The sequence below is a fragment of the Acinonyx jubatus genome, chromosome C2 (genome assembly GCF_027475565.1).
Source record: "Acinonyx jubatus isolate Ajub_Pintada_27869175 chromosome C2, VMU_Ajub_asm_v1.0, whole genome shotgun sequence".
Lineage (NCBI taxonomy): Eukaryota > Metazoa > Chordata > Mammalia > Carnivora > Felidae > Acinonyx > Acinonyx jubatus.
The window spans coordinates 5804667-5822586 of NC_069384.1; the positions used below are offsets into that span (position 1 = coordinate 5804667).

The following is a 17920-nucleotide window of genomic DNA, read 5'->3' on the forward strand; positions in this document are numbered from 1 at the left end:
TCTGCAAAGCTGACCATCCCCTTCTCCTGGGCCTTGCCCAGACCCTTCCCCACCAGCCAACCCCAACCACCCACCTTATTTATCTAGTGACTCCCATAATCTTTCCCATCATTGCTGGGGTGGCAGTTCGTCGGGGAGACTTGGGTGATTTTCCAAGCCTGGATAAGCTGCCCCTACCTATGTTCTGCCACAGCACAAATCTCTCCGTTTTATCATCTGTTTACCTGGGCTTCCTCCCCACCAGCCTGCCAGCACCTTGACAAGGCACGGCCACAGCCCTGGTGCATACATGTACTAGGAGTCCGATAAATATGTGTGGAATGAAGTTGAATTAATGATGTCCCAGCTTGCTGATACCCTATGTACTCCTGCTTGGGCACACCGAGGAAGTCCCCTCCTCCCTTCTGGGATGAACACTGCAGCCCACGGGAAGAGAAGGTTCCTCCAAGCCTGGAGCCATAAACCACATCTTCCACCTGCTCCAGGAAGCCATCGGCTACACATACCCAATTCCCATGCAGAGGGGGGCACATTTGGAATCTTCCCCTTGCTGTTAGTTGGAGTTTGACACTTTTATCAATCTACCTGGGAAGTGAAAAATTAAATTCATTCCCATGGCTCAAAGGAACCCAGATGTACCCTGTGTATCGGGACCATTTAGGGGTCTCTCCATACATGAGAGCTCTCGCCTCCCCTCTCCTCTTTCTTTACCAATGGGCCGTTATTACTGAGGAGTGCCTCCCATCCCTTTGGAACATTGGGGAAGAACACTCCTTAGATTCTCCAGCTTCCCATGGAGAGTCCCCTCTAGGGGGAGCATCCTAACTGTAAAACCAGACTTGCTTCGAGGTGAATCAGAGCTGGAGGAGACCCATGCCGGCCGTCAGGGCTAGACACGCTTAGTAAGGCGGCCACTCCCTTTATGTGATAATATTCAGAGAACAAGGGGACAGCGGGAGCACAGAAGGACATAAAAGAAATTCAACTGAATTATGTTCCCAACTTTACCTCCATAAAGAGTACACAGCAGCCCCCAGGACTTCTGTGGCATTTTCCCTTGCTGTCTCGGGAAGCTTGTTCTCAGTCGTCCCCCCTCCCAACCTGCTGTCCTGTTTTCAGGGAGTCCCTGGCTGCCGGGAGCCCCGGGAAGCCCCGGCTGGTTGCCAGCACTGACGTGGTCCGACTGGGTACTCATCTAATCAGAAACCTGTTAGAGGAACTCCAGAGCCCAGCCCTGTCTTGTCTCCAACAGCCGCAGAAAATTGTCCAGTAGGAGGGATCTCCCCACCAAACACAATGGACACACTTTCGGGTGCATTTTGTGAAGCAGTGCATCTTCCCAAGGATGCCCGTCTTTCCCGGTCCGGACACCTGTGGCAACAAGTGAGCCCTGCCAGAGGCACAGCATGGGCCCCACCCCCAGCCGTCACCATGCCTGCTCCCACCATACTTCACACCCACGCTCCCAGGCACAAGTGTGAGCACATGCAGGCACACAGAGCCCTGTCTCTCCTCTTTCCACCGTTCTGCGTGCTCCAACTCGATCCTTGGTGAAGGAGCTGGCGCAGGGAGATGGGATGGCCCTCGGTGGTACCTTCCCCGAGCACCCCAGGACGCTGAACATGAGATTCGGCTTCTGTACCAGCTTCCCACCTGGCAAAGCTCCAACAACAGCATGATTGAGTAGCTCAGGGCTCCTGCCATCTGGGGCCCCAAGGCAAGCATCCAACCCCCTGCTCTTGACCCTGTGGACCATCCTCTCCTCCCCGGCCGGGGAGCCCCTTCAGGGCGTGTGAAACCATTTACTTGGAAGGTCCTCAGGGGAAGATACGTGATAGGAGAGAAGCCAGACAGCTTCTCCAAATTGCAGGTCTTGGGAATGATCCTAGCAAGTAGCACATCACAGGGTGAGGAGCTCCAGGAGGTGGGGGAGACCAGAGGGCCACCTTTCCCCACGGAGCCACACGGGTGCAGAGAGAATGACCGCAGCGGGGGCGGAAGTGGGGAGCGTCCCCTTTGGAGTTGTGAAACGCACCTGCTGAGCACACCTGAGTGACAGACGCCAAATGCTGATGCACCACCCACCCCCTTCTCGTTCTCCGTTCTCCGGGGTGAGTCATAATTCCCCTGGGAAGCTGCTGACTCTTTGACACTCCCATCAGAAGAGGAAAACGCACTCTCCAGATGACACAGGTATGGCAAAGAGCGGACATCTCATTCCATAGAAAGCCTCCTCACAGAAGCACCGTGTTTCAGCTCCAACTCTTAAGGGATGGAGAACACAGCTGCCCTGCAGTCACCTCTAGCTCTGGGTAACTTCCCAGGTTAATCTAAAGGGAGAGAGGAAGCAGACACTTTAGTCACACTTCGTAACTCCATTTTATTACAGCATCAAGGAAAACAGGTGCAGGAGGAACGATACTAGAGATCAACAGAGATGAAGCCACTCACAGCTGCATTGTCTACACCTTCCTATCAGGGAATAAATATCACGGGTCTCTGTACATGCATTGCAGGTCGGGTGTGCATGTGTGTATCGTGTGCAGATGAATTCTCTCTAGGGTGTTGTTCTTTTAATTTCTTTGACAGATGATGGTTGAATTCGGTGTCTTCTGGAAGACTAGGAGGGGGCTCTCCCGCTAGGACTGGGACCCAGCCTTTTTCTTCTGGAATTTTCTGAACTGAGACTGAATGGCCACCGCCGCGCGTTCTGTCTCTGGCGCATCCATGTCAATGTCAAATTCTTCTTGAACTTTCTTCTGCCCGTCTGTAACAACAGAAAACACAAGCATCAGGCGGTCACTGAGCTGAGAGCCGGAAGGCGGACAGCCGTCCGTCCACCGTGAAGCAAACACCCACCACCCCCCCCACACGCACGACCCCTGGTTTGCAAGGGGTCCTGATCCCCATCAGAGCCCAGAACGGGCTGTTGTCTGGCTGCCCCAACTCTACACCTGCCAGAGACCACAAAACTCAAGAACACAGTCCCAACCTGTCCGACATTTTCTGTACCTGCTCTTCTGGGTCTCGTGGCCATGTTTTACATAGTGTTAAAAATATTAGCTGTGTTTTTACTGTTTCCTGGTGCCTCACGGAGATACGGTTTTAATAGTGCCACAGATATTGACCCAGTGGACGACTGACGTTCACAAGAGCTCCGGGTTAAAGTCACTGGGTTTCTGTGTATACTTGCATTGTCAGTGACATTGCTGATTGGATTAGGACTTCTGTCTTCATCATAGCCGCCAACAGATGACCCCATCTGACCTTCACAATTTGGCCAAACTTCCACAGGTTTTACGTTTTGTTCCAAGGAGGTACACTTAGTGGTGTGTTTGCTATGCCAGAAGGCTTTAACTAATTCACACCGTAATGATCACAGAAAATAGGATAGAAGCCAAAGCAAAGTGAACACACAGGCTTTTGTGCTGAACATCAGCTGACTTCTAGCCAAATATAAAAACGAATAAATAAATAAAATCCTCCAGTCATAAAAGGGAAGAATCTTTACAACTCTTTCAATCTGATGAAAGTTAATCATCACAATTGCCAAGGTAATTTTTAAATCTTTTTTTAATATTTATTTATTTTTGAGAGAGAGACAAAGAGAGAGAGAGCACAAGTTCGGGAGGGGCAGAGAGATAGGAGGACAGAGGATATGAAGCGGGCTCCACACTGACAGCACAGAGCCCGACGTGGGGCTCGAACTCACGAACTGTGAGATCATGACCTGAGCCGAAGTCAGCTGCTCAACCGACCAGGTGCCCCAAGGCGTCTTTTTAAAAAATATACAGGCCTACGGGCGCCTGGGTGGCCCAGTCGATTAAGCGTCCGACTTCGGCTCATGTCATGATCTCGAGGTCCATGAGTCCAAGCCCTGCGTCGGGCTCTGTGCTGACAGCTCGGAGCCTGGAGCCTGCTTCAGATTCTGTGTCTCCCTCTCTCTCTCTGCCCCTCCCCTGCACATGCTCTGTCTCTGTCTCAAAAATAAATGAAACATTATTTTATATATATATATAAACAGGCCCTGGGCCCCACTCCAGACTCGGGGTTGCACTAGGAAGAGACCCTGGTGGCAAAACCAAGTCAAGTGAGTCAGTAGCCCTGGGGGAGGACCAGACAGCCCTACTTTATAAAAGGCTCTCAGGTGGTTCTAAGGTGCAGGCAAAGTTGAGACTCAACCACTCTGTCCACCGATGAAGTGCAGAATAAAGCCCTAGAGTTGGCTCGAGGCGGAAATGGGGACACGACCTACCCCACCACACCTCACTGCCACCTGCACTTGTACCTGGAGCCCAGCAGTGTGCTGGGCTCATCCAGCTTGGAACGGGAATGTCAGGGGCATTTGAGGAAGGAGAGAAAGCCCCAGCCAGGTAGCAGGGACAGGGTTCTATTCCTGACTTTGTCACCAGGCAGCCTGAGTTCATCCATTCCCTCTCTCCACGACTTTGGATAATAATGTTCAGGCGGCACCCTGACAAAGTGGAGGATATGAGATTCCTTTCAAGTGAACCAGGTTTGTTCCCCCCTGCCTGCTCGTTCTCTCTCTTAGGTGGATGGCAGACGGATAGATAGATAGATAGATAGATAGATAGATAGATAGATATAGTAGGTAGGTAGGTAGGTAGATAGATGATAGATAATACATAGATAAGAATATAAATATACATGAGTTGCCCCTTATTTCAAGTGCATCTGGTTATGTGACATTTCCTTTGCAGACCCTTCAGCAGGTTCCTGTCAATTTTACCAGACACTAAGCAGTTTCTGCTTAGATCCCTCCAATCTCAACTCTATCTGGGAGGAGAAGCCACTGGCTTTGCAAGCCTTGCCAGACTGATTGGTCTGTGACCTCAATCAGTACAACTGTTTTCCTCGATCCCAGATTGGCTGCCGATGTCCACGACAGCAGGGAATGTGAAGAGCCCCAATGTCCAGGGAATATTTGGGGGCCATCTTCTTCGAACCCACAAGAGCCCAGATGATACGGAGGCACACATGGGTTTGTCTTGTGCTGCATCGAGTAGCCATTCACATCTCAAAGGGCGTTGTAGGAAATCTACTAAGATTAGGGCCTCTGGGCGGGGCAGGAGTTCCCTGAGGCTCATGTCAGGACCTTAAACGTGTTCCATTAACATTATCGCATGAGCCCGGGATGGGATAGTGTCTGGCAAACCTGAGCTGTGACCCGCTGCAGCTGACGTGCTCCCAGAAATGGACCCTCTGCACCAACCAGAGCGGTGATAAGACCTTCAGCCCTAGGATTTGTCATAAGACGGCTCAGGTCCCCACATCCTCTTTCTCCTCGAGGATCCCCAGCATCTGGTGTGTGGTGATCACAAAGTAGGAGACCAGCTCTCCTTCAAGGGGACGTGGAAGGCCTTTCGGTCCTAAAACACTGCAACCTGAAGCCTTTGAACGGCCTGACTCATCCGTCCCCTTAACAATAATGAAGAAAACAGCAATATTATTTTTTGGCAAATGACAAAGGAAGGTGTGGAAAATGATGTATATTTAGGAGCTGCACGAGACTGTGAAGATGGGCCATAAAAATAAATTTCACAATCTCATCTGAAACTAATATCTTCAGCCAAAAGTAATTTATACATTCCTCCTTAGTTGGGAAAACATTATAATGTTTAAAGAAGAAAGCATGACTATTTCAGGAATGGTTACTTGGTCGAGTCAAGCATCCCCTGGGGAGGGTCTGATACTCTTACTCCTTCCACCGAGATTTGTAAAGCGGGGGAGGGGGGCCCAGAATGCCGTGGGGAAGGAATAATTAGTTACATTTGGTGCCACAGGGTTCACTGCAAATGATGCAAATGATCCGTGTGGTCCTAAGACTAGGAAGGCACAGCTCTGAGCGCCCCAGATTCAGCAGGAGCCGAGGGATGGTGGGGGGAGGGCATCCGGAGGCACCACAGCCCTCAGGGCCACTCCGCGTCTGCAAGCCTCAAGCCCTGGAGAAACCGAGTCACGGAGCTGCTCCAGAAGGTCTCCTTCCCACCCTCCAGATGATGGGGACAGCAAGAGGGCACAGGTGGCTGTGTGAGCGCCTCCCTTCCCCATTGCTTGGGGGTCGGCACCAGGATCCTATTCTGCTGCTCGGAGAGAGGATTTGGTCCACGTCTGCGGGGGAGGTGGAGTCGGGGGGGGGGGGGACAGGAAGTGCCGACACGCCCCAGCCCTGCACCCCACATTATGGCTCCTCACACGCAATCACTACTTTGTTCTTTCTCTCCCCCCTGCTCTGTGGTCCCTCGTCCCACGACAGCCTGAGCTCCATGAGGTCAGGGGCTTCATCCGCCTTGTTCCAGAAGCTCACACAGGGCCAGCACATAGTAGGTGTTCAGTTAGTGACCACTAATTGCAAGTGAGTCTGGTAATGAAGAGGACAGGCCGCTGTCCGGTGCTGCCTCTATCTCAGGACTACACGATTCGGTCGCCCTCAGTGGTAACCGTCTCCTCTCCACTTCTACCTGAACTCGAAAGGGGGGAGGCTGGGAGGCGCTACGGCAAAGCCTCCAGGGGGCCAGCTGAGGGGCACCGTCCACGGATGACTTGTGCACAAGCTGGAAAATGGGGCCACGTTGGAGTGACATGAGGAAGCATCGTTTGTGGGGGGTGGGGGCTTGCCGCAGGGAATGGTCAGGGCCTGGGCAGACAGAAGGACTCACAGGCATTCAGGGGTGAGCTCTGGGTGGGCTCTGTGCCTAGAACAGGGCCTGGCATCAGCACCTGGCCAAAGAATAAAGGAAAAGCAGCCTCAGGCAGGCAGTGCCCTCCAGCCTTCTCTGGGCTAAGGCTGACTCCCTCCCAACCCTCAGGTCCTCCTGGTCCCGTGAGGCAGCTGCCGGAAGCAGGGGTCGTGGGTCCAGGTAGAGTGACTTGGGGGTATGTCCCACTGCTCTGTGACTCTCATGAAGGTTCATCGCCTCACTGGGCCTCGGTTTGCCCATCTCCGAAATGGGAGAGGTAAAGTCATCTTTAAAAGCCACTTGCACCCAGCCACCGGTGTTCTGTGCAGGTCAAGGCCATGTTGCAAACTGAAGCGCTGGCCCAGTGAGTGGTGTTGAGCAGGCCACGCCAGAGCTACAAAGCAGGTGGAGGGGGATGTGAGCGGTCACACGGCTTTCCAGCCACCAGGCCCTGCACCCGCTCAGACCTTCAGTTGTTGGGACCTCATGAGGAGGCGAAGGGAATGAATGCCTTCCAGCAGGGCCAGCCACGCGGCCATCACGTGCGTCTGAGCGGCGGCGCCGAGGGGTCAGGCCCTCCCCAGCCTCTTGGATGACAGGAGGCGTTTGCTGGGCTTGTCGCCTCACGTCCTCGCTCGGCAGCGGCAGCGTAAGGCCCAGAGGCTGTACCAAAAGACAGGTGCAGCCCACACTCTGCTGATTAAACGTAAACCTGCAGTCCCCAGTCTCCGTCGCTAGGGGGCACTGCGGGCGCCCGCCCCCGTCTGCACGGCTTCTCACTCGGGAGGGACAGTAGATCTAAATGGCAGCTGGCAAACGTGTGCCGTTCTCATCTCCAGGCCACCCTGCAGCCGTTCCCCGGATTCTTCCACGTGTCCCTTCATAAAGACGTGCGCCTGCTCCCCGCTGGGCCGGGTGGGCTCCCTGACATGTTTCTCTAGGATCCCACTGCCGGGAGCAGACAAAAAGGCATGGTGACACCCCACCCCCACCCCCGTCCCTGACAGCGGCTTTCCACCAGCCGGAGTGAGCAGTGTATCCCCCCCAGAACACTCTGTAACCTGCCCGCTGCTGCATGGTCGTTGTTATTCCTGTGCGTCTGGGGTTCTGGAATCTTATCGTTTCTGTGCGTCCCTCCGTGAAGAAGTTCTGAGGCTGGCCGGGAGAACGGTCAAGAGGTTATTCATACCAATTAGCTGGTTTCATATAAAAAGCTAGTGGTGAGCAAGCAACTCCCCTGGGGAAGGGGAAGGAACCCAACTGACCGTGTAGCTCACGAGCTCCCCCATAACTGCAACGTCCTGTGAGCCCAGGTGGGCCAGGAGCCCCCCAACCCCCGCAGGTTTCACCCAGCTCTGCCAGCTCATTACCCAGCAGCCTTAGTCTCAAAGGTAAGGGTCCTGGGCCATTACTGTCTACTCTGTTATCCACCTTCTCTTCCATTTACCCCCTCTTCAATCCGTGCGTCCACCCGTCTTCTCTCCCCCACTTCCCTCTCAGAGCAAGGAGCACAGCACAAAATAGTCCCAAACAACAGGACTTCTCTCCCTGGGCAGAAACCTCATCACACACCAAGACACGACACAGAGCCCAGCCGACGGCCAGCAACGTGAGCGATCACGCTCCCCCAGGCTCAGGAGCCTCTTGTTTCAGTGCTGCCGCGTGACCTCCCCTCCCCAGGAAACAACCCAGTGCTATTCAGATAGACTCTGCACTGCCGTGGATATCTCTTACGCTATTTTCCTGAAATATTGCCTTTTCCCTGCAGACACCGAGATAGGAAGTAGGCCTGCTATTTTGGATTTTATTATGCCATAAGAGGGATGGTCAGGTAGCCGTTCTTAAGACGTCATGGTAATAAGAGCCACTCTTCAGTGAGCATTAAACGGGTCCTCCCTCATAGATTTAAGTGGGTTTTCTTTTACAGATCATTTGATGGCAAATGTAAAATAGAGAATCGTAAATATAAAGGGAAGGAGCTATACCAGTTCAAGACAATCCCGAATGAACATCGCCAAGTCTCTGCTGTTGCCATGAAAATCTGTCGAAGGGGAAAATGGGTTGACATACTACGATCCTGTCTTTGCGTGCATGTATTCTAACTTTTTTTTTAATGTTCATTTGTTTTTGAGACACAGAGAGACAGAGCATGAGCAGGGGAGGGGCAGAGAGAGAGGGAGACACAGAATCCGAAGCAGGCTCCAGGCTCCGAGCTGTCAGCACAGAGCCCGACGTGGGGCTCGAACTCACGCACCGTGAGATGGTGACCTGAGCCAGTCTGACGCTTAACCGACTGAGCCCTCCAGGCGGCCCACGTGCATCTATTCTAGTAAATGCAGAACTAGAGCTAGAGTAAGTGGTCATCAAGTCAGGGCGACGGCCCATCAGCAGGTGCTTACCGAGCACCTGTGTTAGGCTGCAGGGTTGCTACAAAGTAGCCCAGACCACACAGCTGAAATGAGAGACGTTTGTTCTCGCTCAGTTCTGGAAGCTGGAAGTCCAAGACGAACATGTCAGCAGGCTTGGTTTTTCCTGAGACATCTCTCCTTGGCTGCCTACCGTGTCCTCACATGGTCTGGCGTCTCTTCGCCTTCTTAGAAGGACATGGGTCAGACAGGGTAAAAAACCGCGTTTTAAAGTAATCACCGTGTTAACGTCCTCATCTCCAAATACAGCGTCATTCTGAGGCACTGGGGGTCAGGGCTTCTGCATAGGAATCTGGGGGGACACAACTCAATCTATAACATCAAACCTAACTTTGGGTTCTATAGGTTCTAAAGTAGCTTTGTATTCTTTCCCTTGTCTGGCTTCTGTCTCCTCAAGAGCTGCAGGAAATGTCCACTGTCCCCATTTTACGAAGGGGCAGTGACTATAATGTGCCTCTCCCGAGATCACCTTGTGAGTGCTGGCGAAGGGCTGATTCGGAAGCCCAGTCTTGCTCCAGATCTTGATTTTAATCTGCAGTGTTGGTTACTTTCAGATTCTTAGAGGCCAAGATGACAGCCGTTTGTACGGAGCAGTTCATTTTGCTTAGGGGGAAAGAAAATCTTAAATGGTCCAAGTTAAACACATGATGCAGTCAACCAGTTTGCAAAATCTGCTTGTTTAGTGGGCAGTCCAGGGGGAGTTTACACCGAATTTCATCATTCAGCAAAGGGTCTCAAATGCCTAGTGTGGGTCCATCACTGTTCCAGAGGCCGAGAGAAAGAGCAAAGAACCAGCCCCAAACCCTGCTGTCTTGGGGGAAGACAGAAAATAAAAAGGTAAATGCACAAATAAGTAATGGAATTTTATAAATTCCAAGAATACAATGTGCGTGCGTGCATGCGTGCGTGTGTGTGTGTTACAAGGTCAGGTAAGGCGTCTGGGAAAGACACAGGGTTGGGGGAGGAGGCCTGTCCCCAAAAATAGCCTAAGACCCATCTGCCCGGGAGGGAGGGGTGGCAGGGGCCCTCGGCTGCCAAGAAACAACTCGTTTTGAAGAATTATTCCCCATCCGTGCATTTGCAATCTAAGTCGCAGACGTCAAATAATTAGCATAAATTCTTTAGAAATTATCAGACACGTAGTCATCCAGAGCATAACAGATCTATTCCTGGATCCTGTGACAGCCCAGGATCTGATTAAAAGTTTGAAATTCAGCATCGTTCAAAAATATATCACACTAACCCCCATGCTGGATCGAAAGAACTCTTAAATACATTTGTTCCTGAGTTTATGATGATGTACAGTCATTGCCTAGAGGTACTAGCAATAAGTCGTGAACACAGGGGCTTGCACACGCACACACGCACACTCATTTACATAGATATAACTCCCCATACTTGAAGGGCTATTTTACAGAAACAAATTACCTCCTAAGTCCTAAGCCTGTAGGTCAGAAATTTGCGCATAAGCAGTAAATTCGATGTAAGTGTCCTGAGTAGGAGTTTGCCTTGATTAAGGAGATGCAGCTCAGAGCCTACTATAAAAGGACCTAGGTTTTAGCACACCATAAAGAAATAACAGCCACTTAACCTAAGTGTGCCTTGCAAATGGGGTATTAGAATACTAAGGTTTTTAGAATGCCCTACCTTCTTTCAAAGTATAATAGTAACTTGGAAAGAATTAACACCTGTCCATTGTGTTACCCTTGATGTACTTAAGCTAACTGATCCAGGGCGACTGTGGGCTCCCAGGGCCTCTCAGCGGGCTCTCCGCCCTCTCCCGCACGGGGGCCACCTACCTATTGGTCACAGACAGCCAGGGTGGCTTCCTTCCTAGGCCTTCGAGGCAGGGAGAGCAAAGAGACAAGCCAGAAAACCAAGCAAAGATTAGAAACTGTATCCCTCAAGCTTCAAGCTGAATCAAACTCCTACCCAGAGAACAAAGCACCTGGCATTAAGGAAGGATAACGTACTCCCCTCCCAAAAAAAATAAAGATAAATTTGTACCCCTAGTTCAAACAAATGCTAGCATCAAACATCCATCTTACGAAATGACAATTAAAAAGAAAAAATAAAACAATGACAGCATGTTCTTTCAAAAGCTGGGGGGAAAGCCAGTTCGTCCCGAGTTAGAGCAGCTCCCCCCACACCGTGGCTGGGCAGGAGCATGAAACCCCAGCAAGCCAGGGCCAGAGCTCTGAGCTCCAAGCCGTTTCTCGCTCCTGCCCACTGGCTCAGGATTTATTGAACAGGGGCCACTGGTGCAGAGAATTGCAATTTTCCAGGTCTTGGCTAAGCAGCGGAGATTAATGAGCAAGGGCAAGGTCAGGCATTAGCAGCAGCCGGAGAGGGGGCTTTCTGCATCTGTTGTGTTCTCACGCGGGATAAACACCCATTTCCCGCTTCTTCCAACTTTCCACACTACGTTAGCACCTTTTTGGCACTTACAGCTTTTTCTCCAAGACCGGGAAATTCTCTCTTGTCCTAAAATAGAGGCATTCGGAAACCCACAGTCTCCATTATTCAAAATGGGCTGTTGTTAATGCAAAGCCTAATTTGGCCGGCTGAAAATGACGGCTTACTTCTAGATTCTGAGCCCTCGGCTTCAGTTACGCGGCTGCCCCGGCCCCTACCTCCATGCACCCTGCTTATATAAGATGACTACCCGGCCGGGGCATTTAAGTAATCACATGGGTGCCCATATGTGCTGCTGAGATCAAATTTTCCCCAAAACCCATTAAGCCTAGGAGGAGCACAAACAAGAAGATATAAATATCATTGAAAACACTAACTTTTCTACTGGAAAGGCAAAATTGTTCCTCGTTGTATTAGTCGGCTGGGGCTGCGTAACAAAGCAATACAGGCTGGCAGCCTAAACGATACAAATGCATTTGCTCACAACCTGGAGGCTGGAGGTCCGAGACTGAGGTGCCTGCAAGGTTTTGTTGCTCTAAAGCCCCTTTCCTGGGCATGCCGACCGCACCTACTCCCCCTGTCCTCACATGGTCACCCCTCTGTGTGCGTCTGTGTCCTGATCTCTTCTTATAAGAACACCAGTCGTGTTCTTAATCAGTTGTGACCTTAATTCTCTCTTTAAAGATGCTGTCTCCAAATACAGTCATGTTCTGAAGTACCAGGGGTCAGGGCTTCATCATATGAATTTGGGGGGTGGGGGGCACCAGCCCATAGCACTAGACAAAATGCCTACATTTACTAGGGGGAAAAAAATGAAGACAGGCTGATGAGGTATGATGAGAGAGCTATACCGGGGAGAGCTCAAATTCCAATTCCAACTGAGTGAAGAATGTGGTCAGATTGGCCTTGCTGAGGTTCAAATGCTCCCCCAGTGTTTGAAATGGGGACGACGAGGAACTGAGACTTGGTGGCCTCTCAAGATGTTTAGAGGGACGAGGAGAAAGTGTGCACAGGCCTGCTTGGTGATGTATAAAGAACAATTACAAGTGCAGGGCTCCTGCACGCAGACTGGCTCCCCCAATACCCTCTCCTTCCACCCACTCCCTCCAGCACAGATGCTGAGAAGCTGGAAGAAATCCATTCCCAGATGGCCCGGAAGTAGGATTCCGCCCCCCCGCCCCCTCCCCAGGCTTAGGGCCAGGAGGCAGGTGCAAGGTGTCAGGATCTGAGAAGGCAGAAGTGAGCCCTGGGGGGTTGGCAAACAAACACAGAAAGCCCCCACAGCTGGTAAGCACAGAGGCAGAGGCATCGGGTTTCTCCGGGGCAGCCACAGGGACATCGACTGGCCTGTGTCTACGCCCCAGTGAGGCTTCTGCCAGAAAAACTTGCATGCGGTTGGGTGTTTCTGGACGCCCTGTTCTGGCTGTGCATGGGACAGGCTGGGGTCTCTGCCGCTCAGAAATGCTGTAAGGCGCTGATACCCTGTAATAAGCCCCTTCTACTGAAGCTACACGAGTGTATTCTATTCTCTGTGCCATCATCTGCTGTGGGCACACCTAGTTCACATGGGGGCAGGGGAAGGATGGGGGCGTTCTGTAAGGAAAGGGGGTCACCCCCTGTGTGTTTAGGGATCGGAGAGCAGGCTTTCATTTCATTCGCATAGGAAACTTTTTAGTGCTTACTGGAGAATCGCCTGAATAAAGTGGGCAAATGAGAGCCCTTTAGGATAACACACGAAGTGTCTCTTTCCTCTTCTGAGCACGTGCGAAGAATGACAATTCCTTCCCAGGAAACAGCAGCTAACTTCCCTAACAGCAACCCCCTCAGAAAAGCCACAGTTTGCCTTCCTTCACATGCTGACAAAGAAAAATGACTTCAGGCAGGTTGGGAGGACAGAGAACAAACGAGCCATCCATCACCTTAGACCAGCCCTCCAAGCAAGCCAGCCAGATAGGTAAGTGCTCGAGAAACTCCGTGAGCAGAAATGTATCGTGGCCGAGTCTGCTCCTGGCCTCCACCTATCCCCTTTTCCTTAGTTCTCAACCCCTGATTTAAAGCTGAGTACATAATTACCCAGAATTACCCGGAGGTTTCCAGCCTCCTTGCTGTTGGGTGTTAGGTTCTGGCTGATGTGACGTGGGTAGGAAAACAGAAATCTCCTTTAGAGAAAGCTGACAGTCTTTGCCCTTTTCTCTTATTCCTATCTGCTTTCTGCTAGCTGGAATGCAGATGCAATGGCTAGTGCTCAAGCAGCCACTTGGGGCCCTGAATTAAGAGTCTTCTGCTGAGAATGGCAAAAAGTAATACAAATGTTTGATGCTCCTTGAAACTGCACTGACTGCCCTCAAGTACATACCTTTTATATGAGATCGAAATAAACTTTATTACTTACGCTGTTGCTATTTTAGGATTTCAGCTTCTTGTAGATGAACCTCATCTACTTACACATATATTATAAAAGCACATAATCATTTTAATTCATTTCAGGCTGATAACATAAACTCAAATATATATCACCGTGCATGGTATGGCTATGTTTCCCCTTAACTATATGCTTTTTCTTCTGATGTGTACATCTGTCCAATTTCTGATATGGATAGCCATTCCTTTACAGCACTTAATACTTTTAAAACCTCAGGATTCAGGGGCGCCTGGGTGGCTCAGTCGGTGAAGTGTCCAACTTCAGCTCAGGTCATAATCTCATGGTTCATGAGCTGAAGCCCTGCATCAGGCTCTGTGCTGACAGTGCAGAGCCTGCTTGGAGTTCTCTCCCCCCTCCCCCACTCATGCTTTCTCTGTCTCTCTCAAAATAAATAAACTTTAAAAACCAAATAAACAAATAAAACCTCAGGATTTTTACAGAAATATCTCTATTCGGCAACTTTTGCCAACCATTACTCACAGGCTTTCTTACTTTATGGTTTGTGCCTTCCCCTTCCAGCTTGTGAAAGTATGCAACTTGAAATGCTTGAACACATAGGAAAGGAACGTGAGTTTTCCTTACTCAGGGTTTAGCCGACACCCTTCATTCTGCTCCGGGCCCATTTTTTCTTCTTCCGGAGCTTTGGAATATTAGTGGTTTTTCCTTTCCTTTATATTACCTGGTTTTACCATTTCAGAAGGGTGGGATCTTGTTGGGATCGTTTGCCCCTAGCTGCTACCCTTCCAAGTTTTAAAGGATTAAATTCTGAAGATGTCAGCACCATGGAGAGTTTTACAAAGGTCTCCAGGCTTAAAACGAAAGAAAATGCAATCATAATTACAGGACATCTTCAAGAAGCCTCAGAGAAGCAGCTCACCTCATTAATTTAGAAACCTGACTTGAGCGCATTGAGTGTGCTGACTCCCCTCGCCCGTCATTCCAGAGGAGTTGCCCTTGGAGAGAGAGAAGGGGCTAAGCCAGATGGACTGCCTTCCAGACTCAGTGAGGCTCAAAGAGGTCTATGGACCAGACGAGCCCCAGGCTTATGGAGCAGCAGTGAGGACAGAAAGAACATTCCTTGCACACCGGAAAGAGACCGACATTGCATTCAGACTTTGGACTGTGGGTCTCTTTTCCTCCCCTTTGCACCACCAGGTGCTGCCTGGTGAGGGATGCCTTCCTCCAGCCGTGCGCCAGCAGCTGGCTTCGGCCCTGGCAGACGTAGCTCTGTTCTTCCTGGACCCCCACGGGCTGCACTATCTCACTGGACACATTCCCACCCTGGCTCTCGGCCCTGCGTCTCTAATCTGGGTGGACAGGCGTTCTCCTGCGTGGATTTGCAGGGATTGCAAGCTTCCTTAGATGCACAGGACTCTTGGGCAGATGCGTCCGCTGTGTGTCCAGAATTTGACTTTGGGGGTGATGCTCCAGATGGCAGCTCGGAAGGGGGTCTGGGAAGCACAGCCAGAGTCAGGTGCGGTCAAGCCACTTCCCACCACCGCTGCTTAAAGTCTCAAACTTGAGGCTGCCGCCAACCTTGACTCCCCATCTGGTCACACATCATGCACTTCACTTCACTCTGCACCTCTCGTTCACGGCGAGAAGGAGAAAAGCGGGATTAGACGCGACTATTCGTGTCCCCGACTTCCCGTATTTTAAATACCCTTCACACGTCCTGAATGTGACCACGCGTTCCACGTAGGAATACCCTACGCACAGGGATGGCATTTGCACTGGGGTGTGACCCTCTTTTGTAAGTGTGCATAAACGAAGACGGGCGCTGGGTTCCAGGAAACGCCCGTTGTGGATTTAAACTCCTTGCACGCTGGTGTCCTGCCCCCACAAACCTGTTCTTCCACATTCCTCTATGTATGTTTGACACATCGCTTCTATTTGCTTTTTTTTAATGACACTTGTCTTAAGAGTTCATGGCTGAGTACTTGCTGATTTGGTGGAAACAGCCAAATCAGAGGTGAGTCACTTTAAGCTTTGGATTTGTTATCCTCCTTACCGGGAAGATGGGTTCACATATTGGTAAAAAGAGAATAAAATCAAATATCCAAGAAGGAATGAGGTTGTGCGGTCTGGACCAAGCAGGTGAACCACATGTGGTACCCAGACTCGGAAGGACTAGCCAACAGGAGAGCTTCGGTTTGAGTTTTAAGCGTTGTTTAATAATAATGTTCTGACAACTCATCTCAAGAAGAAATGGAATTAGAAGTGCGTCCCCAGGTAGTGGTGAAGTTCTGAGGCTCCAGGCGTCTCCCCTACTGGTTGAGGTGGGCAAGCGCCTGGGAAAAATTCAGACATGCACTGTGCTTTGGTTCAACAAGCCATCACCACTGTTTAATCAAGGCTTTTTTTTTTAAATGTTTACTTTTGACAGAGAGAGAGAGAGACAGAGCATGAGCGGGGGAGGGGTAGAGAGAGGGGGAGACACAGAACCCGAAGCAGGCTCGAGGCTCTGAGCTGTCGCACAGAGCCCGATGCAGGGCTCGAACTCACAGACTGTGAAGTCATGACCTGAGCCGAAGTCGGATGCTCAACCAACTGAGCCACCCAGGCGCCCCTACTCAAGGCTTTTTATGTGACATTGGGACAGAACAGTCATCAAAGTCCCCTCCCCCCCCAAACAGAAGTCCTTACGGACCAAAAGTAAAGCAGAGTATTTTTATTTCAAGATTTCCAGAAACAGAGAAATTTCCAGTGTCAGGCAACATGATCCAGACTTACTCAGTTTCTAAAGAGCTTTAAAAAAATAAAAAATAAAAAAAATAAAAAATAAAATTAAAAAAAATCATTTTTCAAAGGACCAGCATTAAAATGACATCCCTTGAAGTACTCTGATTATCGACAGAGGTAATAGAAGCATTTCTGTCTAGATCAAAAATTTAAGCAGTGATAAAATCTCCATTTTTAGTTCCAGTAGCTCAAGGGAACATTAATGCAGGCTGATATCACGGAACTGATACGGGAAACCAATTTAGGCAGAACATTAGGGGAAAATGTCTAACATCAGTCTGGCCGAGGACGGGAGTGTTCCCCGGAGCTGTGGCATCTGATCTCTCACTAAAGTCATTGTAAGCTGAACTGAGGAAATAACACACCAGGGATATATTTTGCCAGCTGTGGACGGCCAGGGTGACCTAACAGGCTGCTCCCATCCCAGATATGTAATTGGCAAGGTTTTATGGTTTTGTTCAACTTTGAGGTGTGTGAACAGAATGAGACTGCACACTTTATCGGCAGGTGGCTGGCCATGTCTTTTAAGACACTATTCTAACCTTCCACCGGCTAATCTCGCTCATAATTTCTAGATCATAGCTCAACTCCTCCACGCATTGCTGTCCTTTAAAGTGTCAGTGGGGGGCGCCCTGGAGGGCTCAGTCAGTTGAGCGTCCGACTTCGGCTCACGTCATGATCTCGCGGTCCGTGGGTTCGAGCCCCACGTCAGGCTCTGTGCTGACAGCTCAGAGCCTGGAGCCCGCTTCGGATCCTGTGTCCCCCCTCTCTCTCCGCCCCACCCCTGCTTGTGCTCTGTCTCTCTCTGTCTTTCAAAAATGAATAAACATTAAAAAAAATTTTTTAAATAAAGTGTCAGTGGGCTGGGTTTATGGAAAATGCCAGTGAGACATTTTTCAACACATAGCTGCAACTCCATATCCAAGTTGCCAGGATCTGGGGGGATACTCGTCGGCAAGCCCGTGCACGATTCCAGTAATGCGTGGCACCGGGCAGCATTGCCTAAACCCACAAGTGAAATGGTTACAAAGGTTCAAGAGAAAACTGGCATACTTTCTGGCTGCAACACCGCGTACACAGTTTAATTTCAGGGGTAGCAGGAAGGCTGACAGCAACCGCTTTATGTGCCCAGGCGTGCCCATCTAGCCCTAGGAGGCCACCCACTTCTTTGGTATTCCTGCGATGAGTGCACCCTTGCTGTCTACACCTGCCCA

At 50.5% G+C, this 17920-nt stretch overlaps 1 protein-coding gene across 1 annotated transcript in view; it reads right to left on the reverse strand.

Annotated features, from left to right (window-relative positions):
* Nucleotides 1-2355: 2355 nt before the first annotated feature.
* The window catches only part of PCP4 (Purkinje cell protein 4), a 59962-nt gene continuing 44397 nt past the window's right edge, over nucleotides 2356-17920 (reverse strand). Inside the window, exon 3 of the mRNA XM_015063200.3 lies at nucleotides 2356-2767. Coding sequence (XP_014918686.1) covers nucleotides 2640-2767 — 128 coding nt within the window. The 3' untranslated portion in view covers nucleotides 2356-2639. The remainder of the gene's footprint in view (nucleotides 2768-17920) is intronic.